Here is a 14,348-nt window from a genome sequence, read left to right on the forward strand (position 1 = left end):
ATTTCTTAAATCACAGAGCGTTTGATGACGAGCCATTTAGAAGTATTTCAAGCCCCGAAGATCAGACATTCGTCGTTACTACGCGCAAATTCATGTAGTGCTACGAGAAGCTCTCTCTCCTCTGCGGTAGCTAATTTATTTGTGGAAAACTGTGAGGACAAGTCACTGGACTCGCCTAAAATTTTTACTGGCACATTTGTGTGATATATCTTAAAGTGTAACACGCGCAAGAAATATCAACATTATATGTGAAAGCTTAGGCCAATATTATGTGTGAAAGCTTAGCTTTTCTTGTGGCAACACTACGTATATTAATTTAAAACATTAACTTTCCTGAATGAGATTTTCACTCTGCAGCGGAGTGTGCGCTGATATGAAACTTCCTGGCAGATTAAAACTGTCTGCCGGACCGAGACCCGAGCTCGGGACCTTTGCCTTTCGCGGGCAGTTTTAATCTGCCAGGAAGTTTCAAATCAGCGCACACTCCGCTGCAGAGTGAAAATCTCATTCTGGAAACATCCCCCAGGCTGTGGCTAAGCCATGTCTCCGCAATATCCTTTCTTTCAGGTGTGCTATTTCTGCAAGGTTCGCAGGAGAGCTTCTGTGAAGTTTGGAAGGTAGGAGACGAGGTACTGGCGGAAGTAAAGCTGTGAGGACGGTGCGTGAGTCGTGCTTGGGTAGCTCAGTTGGTAGAGCACTTGCCCGCGAAAGGCAAAGGTCCCGAATTCGAGTCTCGGTCCGGCATACAGTTTTAATCTGCCAGGAAGTTTCATTAACTTTTCCTGTTTGTGTATCCGCGCTACTTAACAGGGATGTTGCTATTAGCTGACTACATCACGTGTTCTGTGGTCTGAATATCCACTGTCATCAGATGGCGGGATCATGTGACATGATGGCTTACAAAAGCGCATCGCAATCTCGGTTACAGTAGTGCATGCGGTGTTTGGTGGAATTCGAATTTATACTTTCGTAACACGAAAATATGCAGTGTACATGTTGGTGCACATCAAAAATTTTTCCAAAAGGAGTTTTCTTCCCCGAGTTTCGTTTTCTAAAGCGCCGGGAAATTCTACGGCCGTGTATAAAAACATAACCATTCAAGGGATTGTAAGTTTCACAGTTCCGAGGGAAAATATACTGTCACTTAATAACACGGAAAAAGTGTGCTTTCATCCGGGAGAAAGTGTATTTTTAACCGGGAAATCCGGGAAAAATCAGGAATTTTTTTTCCTTATCCGCGTATACACCCTGTCTAACGATGTAAGAGAGCAGAAGATGGCTGCAGTAATGGCTGAGAATTCTAAGTTCAGTCCTGGCATCTGAGTTCCGCTCCAAGTAGGAGACATCTCGCTCTGCAGCTCTAAGATGGACACCACACCCTATGATGCTACACTTACTTTACAAGCAAGGCCACTCCATGACACCCTAAGGAAAGTGAATTCTTAGTCTCCTTTAGAAAACTTAGCTCGTTCTGTCAGATTCTGTCAGACTTCGAAGTTCTGACCAATGATATTTTAATAAACATGCTAACAAACTCCCTACTCTTAAGAATTTTGCCATGGTAACCAATGAAGTATGTTTCTCCGTTGACGTGGGTGGAAGGCAGACAATCAGAAAATCTCAACTACGTAACAAATTTCTAGTTATGGCCAGTGAGATGGTGTCCACAAACACACACATGGGGACTCTCCCCCTCTACCAAAATAATTACTATGAGCCAATCGGGGATCTCGATATTAAATTCTGAACAAAAATTCTAGCTGATCTCCTCTGCGCCTAATGGCTAGATCCCACACTAGCAGCTTCATGTTTTTTCCTATCCTTCAGATCTTATTTGCAAAGTGAATTATTTCCGCTTTATGCACAATGAAGCTTTGTAATGAGTTGTGCTACCTTCGCTAATCTCGCCTGCAGTGCTTGGTTGGCGGAGTGCTCTTCCCTGCATTTACCTGGCTGAGACTTTGGATTTCAACAGAAACATTTTTACGAACCTTGTGATTCCCCTAGTGACGCTCACCTTTAGATCGACAGCTTAAAGCCCCAGGCAGCACATTACAAGACTACTTCACATACCAAAAGGAAAAGCGATAGACCTAATTAAAATTGTAGTCACTGGCGTTTGTGATAATTGCTATCATTTTCCATACAGCGTTAGTGTTGATTTACTAATAACATCTGCATATTGGATTAGTAAACAGATTACGGGACAGTTTTGGAAAAAACAGCCATGTAACAAACGGAAACCATCTGGCAGACGAAAACGCCGCAGATCACGATATTGTTATAACGATTGTATGAACGAAATGATGGAGCATCGTGACGTGTTCAAGGTCGGCGCCCTGAATGGAGACGTTTGGCAGAAGATGACAGGAAGACAATAAAATGCTGTTTTAACTGATCTCTGTATTAATGAATCCTGTGCAATAATTAATTGTTTTGAAGGCGCTCAAGATGTACCTTCGGTGTTGCAGCGCATAGTGTTCCGGCCGTGGCTGCAGGTGGTCTGCATGGTGTCGACTGCGCTGGGCGCGCGCTGGCTGCGGGAGCGCGAGGGCCAGATCCACCGGCTGGTGGCGCGCGGCATCGCCTACAAGAGGCAGCACCCCGGCGGCGACCGCGAGCCGGCCAATAGGCGGCCGCTGGCCGAGGTGCTCATCGCGCCGCACGGCCAGCTGCTGCTGTCACCGCAGGAGGTCCACGACGAGGTGTGTACGTCACAGGACTGCCAACTGCGTCCGCTAGCTTCGGCGCACCAGTTACAGGGCGACAGTGCCAGTGCAGTGTTAGCATTTCGGCGCTCAGCCACTGCACAGTCGCGATTAGTACTGGGTGCTTATACGGTAATTAAATTGCAGCTACTCACAAGGGAACCTCCCCATCACACCCCCCTCAGATTTAGTTATAAGTTGGCACAGTGGATAGGCCTTGGAAAACTGAACACAGATCAATCGACAAAACATGAGAAGTTGTGTGGAACTATGAAAAAAATCAGCAAAATATACAAACTGAGTAGTCCACGGGCAACATAGGCAACATCAAGGATACTATCGACACAAGAGCGCCGTGGTTCCGTGGTTAGCGTGAGCGGCTGCGGAGGGAGAGGTCCTTGGTTCAAGTCTTCCCTCGAGTGTAAGTTTACTTTCTTTTCTTTTTTTCGCAAAGTTATGATCTGTCCGTTCGTTCATTGACGTCTCTGTTCACTGTAATAAGTTCAGTGTCTGTGTTTTGCTACCGCACCGCAAAACCCCCCTATTAGTAGACGAAAGGACGTGCCTCTCCAATGGAACCGAAAACATTTGATCGCAAGATCTTAGGTCAACCGATTCCTCCACAGGAAAACACGTCTGATATATTCTATACGACACTGGTGACGGCATGTGCGTCACATGACAGGAATATGTTGTCGACCCACCTAACTTGCACACTTGGCGAATGGGTAAAAAGATTCTTCTACCTTGCCCGATTTAGGTTTTCTTGTGAATGTGATAATCACTCCCAAAAAAGTGATGAAAACATAAGAATGTGTCACATAAACTGCAACAAATGAATGCAACAGTTTCACAGTCGCACATTTTTCTCTGTGCTCTGTCAAAACATAAGTTTTTAACGTTTTCAAATTTTTCTGTGTGTAGACCGTCAAATCCTGTTTATGTCCAAGCAAATCTGAACATGTCCTGGAATTTTGGAGAGCGAAGTCGATTATGTGTGGGTGCCTGAACTCTGATAATTGTCTGAAAATAAAAAATTAAAATTTTTCACTCGAGGGAAGGCTTGAACCAAGGACCTTTCGCTCCGGAGCTGCTCACGCTAAACACAGGACCACGGCGCATCCGAGCTCACATTATCCTAAACGTAGCCTATCTTGCACGTGGACTACTCAGTTTGTATATTTTGCTTATTTTTTCATAGTTCCACACAACTTCTTCCTGTTTTTTCGATTGATCTGTGTTCGTTTTTCAAGGCCTATCCACTGTGCCAACTTATAACTAAATCTGAGGGGGGTGCGATGGGGAGGTTCCCTTGTCAGGAAGGTCTAATGTGGGCTGAAATTATACGAGGGCCGTTTGAAAAGTCCGTGCAAAAATATAAACTTCTTACGTGTTTTGGGTAAACCTTTTTTCATTTTTCGACATAGTCTCCTTCTAGACTTATACACTTCATACAACGCTGTTCCAATTTGTTGATCCCTTCCGAATAATAGGAATTGTCCAAGTCTGCAAAATAGCTATTAGTTGCTGCAATCACCTCATCGTTTGAATAAAATCTTTGTCCCACCAGTCGTTTCTCCAAATTGGTGAACAAAGAGTAGTCCAAAGTAGACAAGTCTAGAGAATAGGGGGGGATGTGAAACGAGTTGGAATCCTATTACCATTAATTTTGCGACCACAACTACTGAGGTGTGTGCTGCTGCATTGTCGTGATGGAAAAGAACTTTTTTGCGATCCAATCGCCGGCGTTTTTCTTGCAGCTCGGTTTTCAAACGGTCCAATAACGATGAATAATATGCCCCTGTAATAGTTTTACCCTTTTTCAGATAGTCGATGAGGATTATTCCTTGGGAATCCCAAAAGACAGTCGCCATAACCTTTCCAGCTGAAGGAATGGTGTTCGCCTTTTTTGGTCCAGATTCTCCCTTGATAACCCAATGTTTAGATTGTTGTTTGGTCTCAGGAGTATAGTAATGTTGTTGTGTACGTAGTTCCGCGTAGTCAGCGTGTACACAACTTTCCCACTAGAGCGCGCCCCGCTGAGCACAACAGCGCAGGCGCAGCGCTCGCCCGTATCCGCACTATGGCTCTGCCTTAGAGACGGACCAAATTCTGCTTCCGCCGATCCGCATGTTAATATGTAACGCAGCCAATGAGATTGCTGCTAACGTAAAACCTTTTCTACTCGCGGATCACACTCGCGCAGTGATACCTGAACACGCGAGGTATTATAACGAGTGTAAAGACCTCTGGTAAGCCAGTCTGCATCAGTCTGTACCAGTCTATAGTCAAGTTTCAGTCTGCGCCTAATAAGATTACCATATTTCTGTACATAGTCATGAAGATAAATGAATAGACACTTTGTCAAGTATCAGAGATATGTGAGAATAAGAGTAACTTACCAAGACCAAAGGAACTTCAGATTGTCAATTGTAAACAGCATCCAGAATAAAGTTACGTAATGTCTATGCTTTTTATTATTTTAATAAATGTGTGTGGAAATTAATAGAGTTCTGTTTAAAATTGGTCACCGTCAATCTGCTACTCTAAGTGTGCAAGTGGCATTTCTATCGTCTGACCTAATGGCAGAAGATAAACACGCCACGATAAGACCAAGAGACATATTGCTGACACTCGCCTACTTCGTTAGAGCGACAAGTCAAATAATCTGACGGTGTGTGTACCGAAGGTCTTACAGTACGCACACCACAAATGTACCCATGTTTCATCCACAGTGACGAAACGACGGTTAAAGTCCTGCAGATTCTTCCTGAACAGCTGCAAACAATCCTTGCAACACTTCACACGATTCCGTTTTTGGTCAAGCGTGAGCAATCGCGGAAACCATCTTGTGGATAGCTTTCTCATGTACAAATGTTTATGCAAAATATTATGTACCCGTTCATTTGAGGTACCCACAGCACTAGCAATCTCACGACCTTAACTCTTCTGTCATCCATCACCATATCATGGATTTTATCAATGATTTCTGGAGCCGTAACCTCCAGAACGTTCAGCATCACTTGTGCCCATGTGGCCACTACGAAAATTTTGAAACCACTTATAAACTGTTCTAATCGAAAGTGCAGAGTTACCGTAATGTTTATCAAACTTCTCTTTAGTCTCCTGAGGCGTTTTGCCTTTTATAAAGTAATATTTCATCACCACAAGAAATTCTTTTTCGTCCATAATTTGACAATCATTCGACTTCCTTGATTCACACGAATGCCAGACACAAAGAAATAGACCAATGTGGCTCAAACTTGGTGTGCGTTCTTTCCAAAGATGCTACTAACTACAGGTGATCTCAATACGTGCCGGTGGTGCCATCTCTCGGACTTTGCGCGGACTTTCCAAACGCCCGTCGTAGTATGGCAGCGAAACGTTGTAGATATGCTAATGCGTTAATTTGGAATCAATTTACGCTGGATAAAAATTAGTTCCAGTTTTAGCCACCAGGTACAAATCTGGTGCTGTACAGCATCTCGTCGACATCTCCAGTGCTCATAGCGAACGAATTGTGTAAGCGGCACATAATAAAAAATCAATATTATGCGTTTCTCACTTGTTTGATCTTTTCTGCCCACATCCCCTTCCTAATCCATTACATACGGAAACATTTCTGTACGTGTTTCTTGCATTCACAGTACCCGATTTGCATCTGGTGGCCGAAGTTGGACCAATTATTTTTTCAGCTTAAATCGGTACCGCATTAACGCATTAGAATATCTACCGAGCTTCGCTGCCATACGATAATTGCAGCGCACACTGTACCTCTGTGGTTAGCTGCACATTAATTATAACCAGCCGGTACTAGCTAGGTAATGTAGGGCTTGCCTCTGCGCTGAACCACCCCTCTCAGCAGAGTGAGCAGATACGAGCAAGTGCAGCAAACAGGTAGGAGAGGGACCGCGATCTTTACGAAGTGGTCGCTGGACAAACGGTATCTTAAGAAATAAATGCACCAGCAGAATCGTATTTAGGAGCTATTGGCCCCCTAGGCTGGACCTGTGTGGAAATGTGTGAAATCTTATGGGACTTAACTGCTAAGGTCACCAGTCCCTAAGCTTACTGTGTGGAAATTCCTTCACAAAACAAGACGAAGTAAATATTCTAGAATTCGAATGTAGGACAAATGTCAACATGAATAGCTTAAAAGTAGATATCCGCTGTGCAGCGAAGCAGCTTAAAACACTTAAGAAAAGCAAGGCTTCCGGCCAGATTGTATAGCAGTCAGCTTCCTTCCAGAGTGTGCTGACACAATATCTCCATACTTAGCAGTCATATACAACCGCTCGCTCCTAGGGAGATCCGTACCCAAAGAGCTGAGAGTCGCACAAGTCACAGCAATAACCAAGAAATAAAGTAGGAGTAATTCGTTGAATTACAGTCTGATATCACTAACGTCGATTAACAGTAGGACTTTGGAGCATATGCCGAGCTCTAACATTATGAATCACATCCGAAGAAAATGATCTATTGACAGATACCCAACACGGATTCAGAAAATATCGTTCTTGTGAAACACAGCTGGGTCTTTCTTTATTCCCACGAAGTTCCTGATCAACGTAAACGATGTAGGAGACAATCTGAGCAGCCCTCTTAGATTGTTTGCAGACGATGCTGTCATTTACCGTCATGTTAAGTCATCAGATGATCAAAACTAATTGCAAAATGATTCAAACAAGATATCAGTATTGTACAAAAAGTGCAAATTGGCTCTAAATTATGAAAGTGTGAAGTCATCCTCATGACAACTACAAAGAAACCGTTACACTTCAGTTACGCAATAAATCACATAAATCTAAAGGCTGGAAACTCACCTAAATAATTAGGGATTACAATTACGAATAACTTAAATTGGAACGATCACATAGATGTTGTGGTGAAAACAAAACAAAGACTGCGAATCATCGGCAGAACACTTAGAAAAGGTAAAAGTGTGCTAAAGGGACTGCTTACACTATGCTTCTCCGCCCTCTTCCGGAGTTCTGTTGTGCGGAGTGGGATCAGCATCGGATAGTATTCACAGACGACATCGGTAAGGTTCAAAGAAGGGCTGCTCGTTTTGTATTATTGAGAAACAGAGAGTGCCACGGATATCATACACGAACCGGGACGGCAGTCACTAAAACAAAGGCCTTTTTTGTTGCGGCAGGACCTTTCTCACGAAATTTCAGTCACCAACTTTCCACTCAGAGTGAGAAAATATTTTGTTAGCGCCCACCTACGTAGGGAGAAATGATCATCATAATAAAGTAAGAGAAATCAGAGCTCGCAAGGAAAGATTTAACAGTTTGTTTTTCCCGCGCGCTGTTAGAGAGTGGAACAGTAGAGAAGTAGCTTAAAGGTGGTTCAATGAAATCTCTGCCAGGCACTTGATTGTGAATTGCTGAGCAATCGTGCAGATATACACTACTGGCCATTAAAACTGCTACACCACGAAGATGACAGGAAGAACATGCTGTGATATGCAAATGATTAGCTTTTCAGAGCATTCACACAAGGTTGGCGCCGGTGGCGACACCTACAACGTGCTGACATGAGGAAAGTTTCCAACCGATTTCTCATACACAAACAGCAGTTCACCGGCGTTGCCTGGTTAAAAGTGGTTGTGATGCCTCGTGTAAGGAGGAGAAATGCGTACCATCACGTGTCCGACTTTGATAAAGGTCGGATTGTAGCCTATCGCGATTGCGGTTTATCGTATCGCGACATTGCTGCTCGCGTTGGTCGAGATCCAATGACTGTCTGCAGATTATGGAATCGGTGGGTTCAGGAGGGTAATACGGAACGGCGTGTTGGATCCCAACGGCCTCGTATCACTAGCAGTCGAGATGACAGGCATCTTATCCGCATGGCTGTAACGGATTGTGCAGCCATGTTTCGATCCCTGAGTCAACAGATATGAACGTTTGCAAGACAACAACCATTTGCACCAACAGTTCGACGACGTTTGCAGCATTATGGACTATCAGCTTGGAGACCATGGCTGCGGTTACCCTTGACGCTGCATCACAGACAGGAGCGCCTGCGATGGTGTACTCAACGACGAGCCTGAGTGCACGAATGGCAAAACGTCACTTTATCGGATGAATCCAGGTTCTGTTTACAGCATCATGATGGTCACATCCATGTTGGGCGACATCGCGATGAACGCACATTGGAGGTGTGTATTAGTCATCGCCATACTGGCGAATCTCCCGGCGTGATGGTATGGGGTGCTATTGTTTACACGTCTCGGTCACCTCTTGTTCGCATTGACAGCACTTTGAACAGTGGACGTTACATTTCAGATGTGTTACGACCCGTGGCTCTACCCTTCATTCGATCCCTGCAAAACCCTACATTTCAGCAGGATAATGCACGACCGCATGTTGCAGGTCCTGTACGGACCTTTCTGGATACAGAAAATGTTCGACTGCTGCCCTGGCCAGCTCATTCTCGAAATCTCACCAACTGAAAACGTCTGGTCAATGGTAGCCGGGCAACTGGCTCGTCACAATACGCCAGTCACTCTTGATGAACTGTGGTATCGTGTTGAAGCTGCATGGGCAGCTGTACCTGTACACGCCATCCAAGCTCTGTTTGACTCAATGCCCAAGCGTATCAAGGCCGATATTACGGCCAGAGGTGGTTGTTCTGGATACTGATTTCTCGGGATCTATGCACCCAAATTGCGTGAAAATGTAATCACATGTCAGTTCTAGTATAATATATTTGTCCAATGAATACCCGTTTATCATCTGCATTTCCTCTTGGTGTAGCAATTTTAATGGCCAGTAGTGTAGTTTGTGTGACACAGGATTATCAGCAAGGTACGGAGTCTGATAGGCGCCTCGCCGTTGGCGACCATATGGCCGGCTCATCGATTGGGACAATATGCAGACGAGCGGGCATCCGGATGTAACGGTGGCCTCATGTTTTGGTCTGCATGGGAACAAGAGGGCAGACACACTCATCGTCAATGTTCCGGTTGAACACGTCTGACCGCTACAAATTAAGATCGCCGTATTGTGTATCAGGCAGATCATAAGCCCTTTATATCATCACCTGCCTTTTGAGGACAATTCCCCGTAACATTCCGTATCATCCCACACCGTTGGTCGGAGAGTAGCAGCAGACGGACTTGTGATTTACTGTCCCACGCGTGGGCTGCCGCTAAAAACACAACACAAACGGCTGCATTTGGACTGATGCTGTACACGCAAGCAAGGACTGCTGAGGAATAGCATGTTCAGCTATGAATCGCGTTTCTCTACTACCTCGGATGAGTATCGGCTTGTTTGGTAGTGACCTGAGGAGAAGTCCCATTTCTTCAATGTCTTCAAAAATGGTTCAAATGGCTCTGAGCACTACTGGACATCATGCGTCCTCGTGCTTACCTCTCATGCAACAGGGTAATGCTTGTCCATACAGGCAAATATCTCAGTGAACTCCCTGTAAATTTGAACAACATGGGCCAGAGGAGTAACAGTGATCTGGTAATACAACTGGGTTAAAACAACAGTCTAGATCGCTATAATATTTTACTAATGACCGATTTAGACTTAATGTAAAAGTCGCCTGCCGAAAACGAGCACCACCTGGCTGTTTCTGGCGGCTCCTCGGGTTCTCACGCGGCAATACGTCAGTTTGCGATCGTGTTGCCACGTTATCATGCGAGTAGCCGCCAGCAAAAGCCAGAAGGTGTTCATTTTCTGAAGATGGATTCTGCATGAAGTCGAAACCGGTCATTAGTAAAATATCATTGCGATCTAGACGGTTGTTTTGGCCTGTTCTCTATGTGATGTTGAGAGACTCCCGTGGTCAGGAAGTCACTCGGACAGTTTTTGCTGGATCAGCTCAGACGTCTGCTCTATCCCAGTTTCAGTAACGAAGATATGAATAACTACTTAGAACAGTTGCGTACCAGATTACGCCAGAAGATAATACAACGGTTTTATGACCCCCTTCGGTTGAATGCGTGGACGTCGTTTTGATGAGGGGGTTCATAATGTCAAGGTCTCTGTGAAGTCCACCATTTTTTAATTGGCAAAACAGCATCTCATACCCTTTCAACCTGCGAGGTTCCATTCCGTTCCGTCGTAGCCTGGGTGGGTGGTGCCTTGTTTTTGCCTAACAGTTCGGTGTACTTGTACGAGGCGTGTTTTTTAAGTAAGTACCGTTTTGAAATTAAAAAAAAGACTTGCTAAGATATCTCAATAATTTTATTTTTACATGAAAGCCTACACCTTAATATACGCACTGACGCCATTACAGTCTGATTCTTCCTTGTTTATGTTGTGTACTGAGTGTTTAAGGGGCCTCCGATAATCGTGAGTCCCGCCGACTGTGAAGTACGGGCTGTTATAAGATTTCTTAGTGCTAGAGGCCTTAAAGCAATCGATATTCATCGTGAGATCTGAGCAGTTTACGGAGAAAATATTATGAGTGATGGAATGGTAAGGAAGTGGGTGAGAGCATTTAAAGACGGCCGCACAAATGTGCATGATGAACAACGGAGTGGGCGTCCTTCGGTCGTTAATGAAAGTTTGGTACAGGAAGTGGACAATATGGTGAGAGAAAACAGACGCTTTACGATTTCCTTCTTGCGGCATGACTTTCCTAATGTTTCTCGTAGTGTTTTGTATGCCATTTTGACCGAGCACTTGAATTACCGAAAATTGTGCGCACGTTGGGTACCGAAAATGTTGACGGATGTGCACAAAACTAAACGTTTAGACAGTGCATTGACTTTCCTTCAGCGGTACCACAACGACGGTGATGATTTCTTAAACCAAATTGTTACGGGGGATGGGTGGCCTACATCACGCCAGAATCAAAGCAACAGTCCATGGAAGTTGAGCAAGGGCGTCGTTTTGCTGCAAGACAATGCCCGTCCGCATGGGGCGAATCAGGCCAAAGATCCCGTCACATATTTTCGATGGGAAACTCTAGATCATCCTCCGTACAGCCCCGATCTTGCGCCCAGTGACTACCATCTGTTTCTGCACTGGAAGTAACACCTGGGCAGTCAGGGTCTTCAAGACGATGACGAAGTCAAAACAGTGGTGATGCAGTGGTTAACAAGTCAGGCGGCAGACTTCTATGGGGAGGGTATTCAAAAACTGGTACAACGTTGTGACAAGTGCCTCAATATTGACGGAAATTATGTAGAAAAGTAGAGTAAGGTACAGGCTTTCATGTAAAAATAAAATTATTGAGATATCTTATCACGTCTTTTTTTAATTTCAAAACGACACTTACTTAAAAAACACGCCTCGTACTTACACACGGCGACTTTTAAAATGGAAATAGAGATCTTTGATGGGCATGACTAAAATTTTAGCTTGTCAAATAAATTCTTTGTCAAGGCGATGTATATAAATCGTGTTGAATATTTTAATGATTTCAGTTCTTTAATCTGAGATGATGAATTGATTAAGCTATAAATCTCTCAACTGGCGTTGACACTTTTTCTCTGGATTTAAACCCATGTGGTCAACGCTTACGTAGTCAGACTGGAGGAGCAGGACGAGATTAGTGTTTAACGTTCCGTCGACCACGAAGTCATTAGAGAAGGAGCACAGGCTCGGATTAGGGAAGGATGGAGAAGGAAAGAGGCCGTGCCCTGGCCATTCCGGCATTTGCCTTAAACGATTTTGGGAAATCACAGAAAACCTAAATCAGGATGGAGTTATGAACCGTCGTCCTTGCGAATGGGAGTTCAGTGTGCTGACCACTGCGCTATCCTGCTCGGTTAGTCGGATTGGAAGTAATGGAGACTGTCTCTTAGGAAGATGCCAAACCGATTTTTATCTGATTTTTTTTTAAATTGATGGAATCTGCGTTTATTTTGATGAGTTCGGATTTTACGGTATCCACTCTAGCTACAACCACCTTGTGGTCACTAAACACAGTATCTGTCATAATGCTCCCTATTTGGTCAGGATTATTTGTTGCTAAGAGGTCAAGTACTTTTTCGCATTCATTTACACTTCGAATGGCTCCTGAACTAACTGTTCGAAATAATTTTCTGACAACACATTCTGCACTATTTCGGACGCCGTTTTGTAGCTACCACTTCAAACATGTATTTTTGCCAACATATCGAGGGTAGATTGAAGCCATCACCAACTACAATGGGTGAGTGGGGTTGTTGTTGTGGTCTTCAGTCCTGAGACTGGTTTGAAGCAGCACTCCATGCTACTCTAGCCTGTGCAAGCTTCTTCATCTCCCAATACGTACTACAGCCTACATCCTTCTGAATCTGTTTAGTGTATTCATCTCTTGGTCTCCCTCTACGACTTTTACCCTCCACGCTGCCCTCCAATACTAAATTGGTGATCCCTCGATGTCTCAGAACATGTCCTACCAACCGATCCCTTCTTCTAGTCAAGTTGTGCCACAAGCTCCTCTTCTCTCCAATTCTATTCAATACGTCCTCATTAGTTACGTGGTCTACCCATCTACTCTTCAGCATTCTTCTGTAGCACCACATTTCGACAGCTTCTATTCTCTTCTTGTCTAAACTATTTATCGTCCACGTTTCACTTCCATACATGGCCACACTCCATACAAATACCTTCAGAAACGTCTTCGTGACTTTTAACTCTATACTCGACGTTAACAAATTTTTCTTCTTCAGAAGCGCTTTCCTTGCCATTGCCAGTCTACATTTTGTATCCTCTCTACTTCGACCATCATCCGTTATTTTGATCCCCAAATAGCAAAACTCCTTTACTACTTTAAGTGTCTCATTTCCTAATCTAATTCCCTCAGCATCACACGATTTAATTCGACTACATTCCATTATCCTCGTTTTGCTTATGTTGATGTGCATCTTATATCCTCCTTTCAAGACACTGTCCATTCCGTTCAACTGCTCTTCCAAGTCCTTTGCCGTCTCTGACAGAATTACAATGTCATCGGCGAATCTCAAAGTTTTTATTTCTTCTCCATGGATTTTAATACCTACTCAGAATTTTTCTTTTGTTTCCTTTACTGCTTGCTCAGTATACAGATTGAATAACATCGGGGATAGGCTACAGCCCTGTCTCACTCCCTTTCCAACCACTGCTACCTTTTCACACCCCTCGACACTTATAACTGCCATCTGCTTTCTATACAAATTGTAAATAGCCTTTCGCTCCCTGTATTTTACCCCTGCCACCTACAGAATTTGAAAGAGAGTATTCCAATCAACATTGTCAAAAGCTTTCTCTAAGTCTACAAATGCTAGAAACGTAGGTTTGCCTTTCCTTAATCTTTCTTCTAAGATAAGTCGTAGGGTCAATATTGCCTCACGTGTTCCAACATTTCTACGGAATCCAAACTGATCTTCCCCGAGGTCGGCTTCTATCAGTTTTTCCATTCGTCTGTAAAGAATTCGCGTTAGTATTTTGCAGCTGTGACTTATTAAACTGATAGTTCGGCAATTTTCACATCTGTCAACACCTGCTTTCTTTGGGATTGGAATTATTATATTCTTCTTGACGTCTGAGAGTATTTCGCCTGTCTCATACATTTTGCTCGCCAGATGGTAGAGTTTGTCAGGACTTGCTCTCCCAAGGCTGTCAGTAGTTCTAATGGAATGTTGTCTACTCCGGGGGCCTTGTTTCGACTCAGGTCTTTCAGTGCTCTGTCGAACTCTTCACA

At 44.0% G+C, this 14,348-nt stretch overlaps 1 protein-coding gene across 1 annotated transcript in view; it reads left to right on the forward strand.

The window, feature by feature from the left end:
- LOC124606571 (cytochrome P450 4g15-like) overlaps positions 1–14,348 on the forward strand; it is a 79,705-nt gene that overhangs the window by 50,508 nt on the left and 14,849 nt on the right. Inside the window, exon 4 of the mRNA XM_047138556.1 lies at positions 2,472–2,705. Within this exon, the coding sequence (XP_046994512.1) occupies positions 2,472–2,705 (234 nt within the window). The remainder of the gene's footprint in view (positions 1–2,471; positions 2,706–14,348) is intronic.

This window comes from Schistocerca americana, chromosome 3, assembly GCF_021461395.2.
Source record: "Schistocerca americana isolate TAMUIC-IGC-003095 chromosome 3, iqSchAmer2.1, whole genome shotgun sequence".
Lineage (NCBI taxonomy): Eukaryota > Metazoa > Arthropoda > Insecta > Orthoptera > Acrididae > Schistocerca > Schistocerca americana.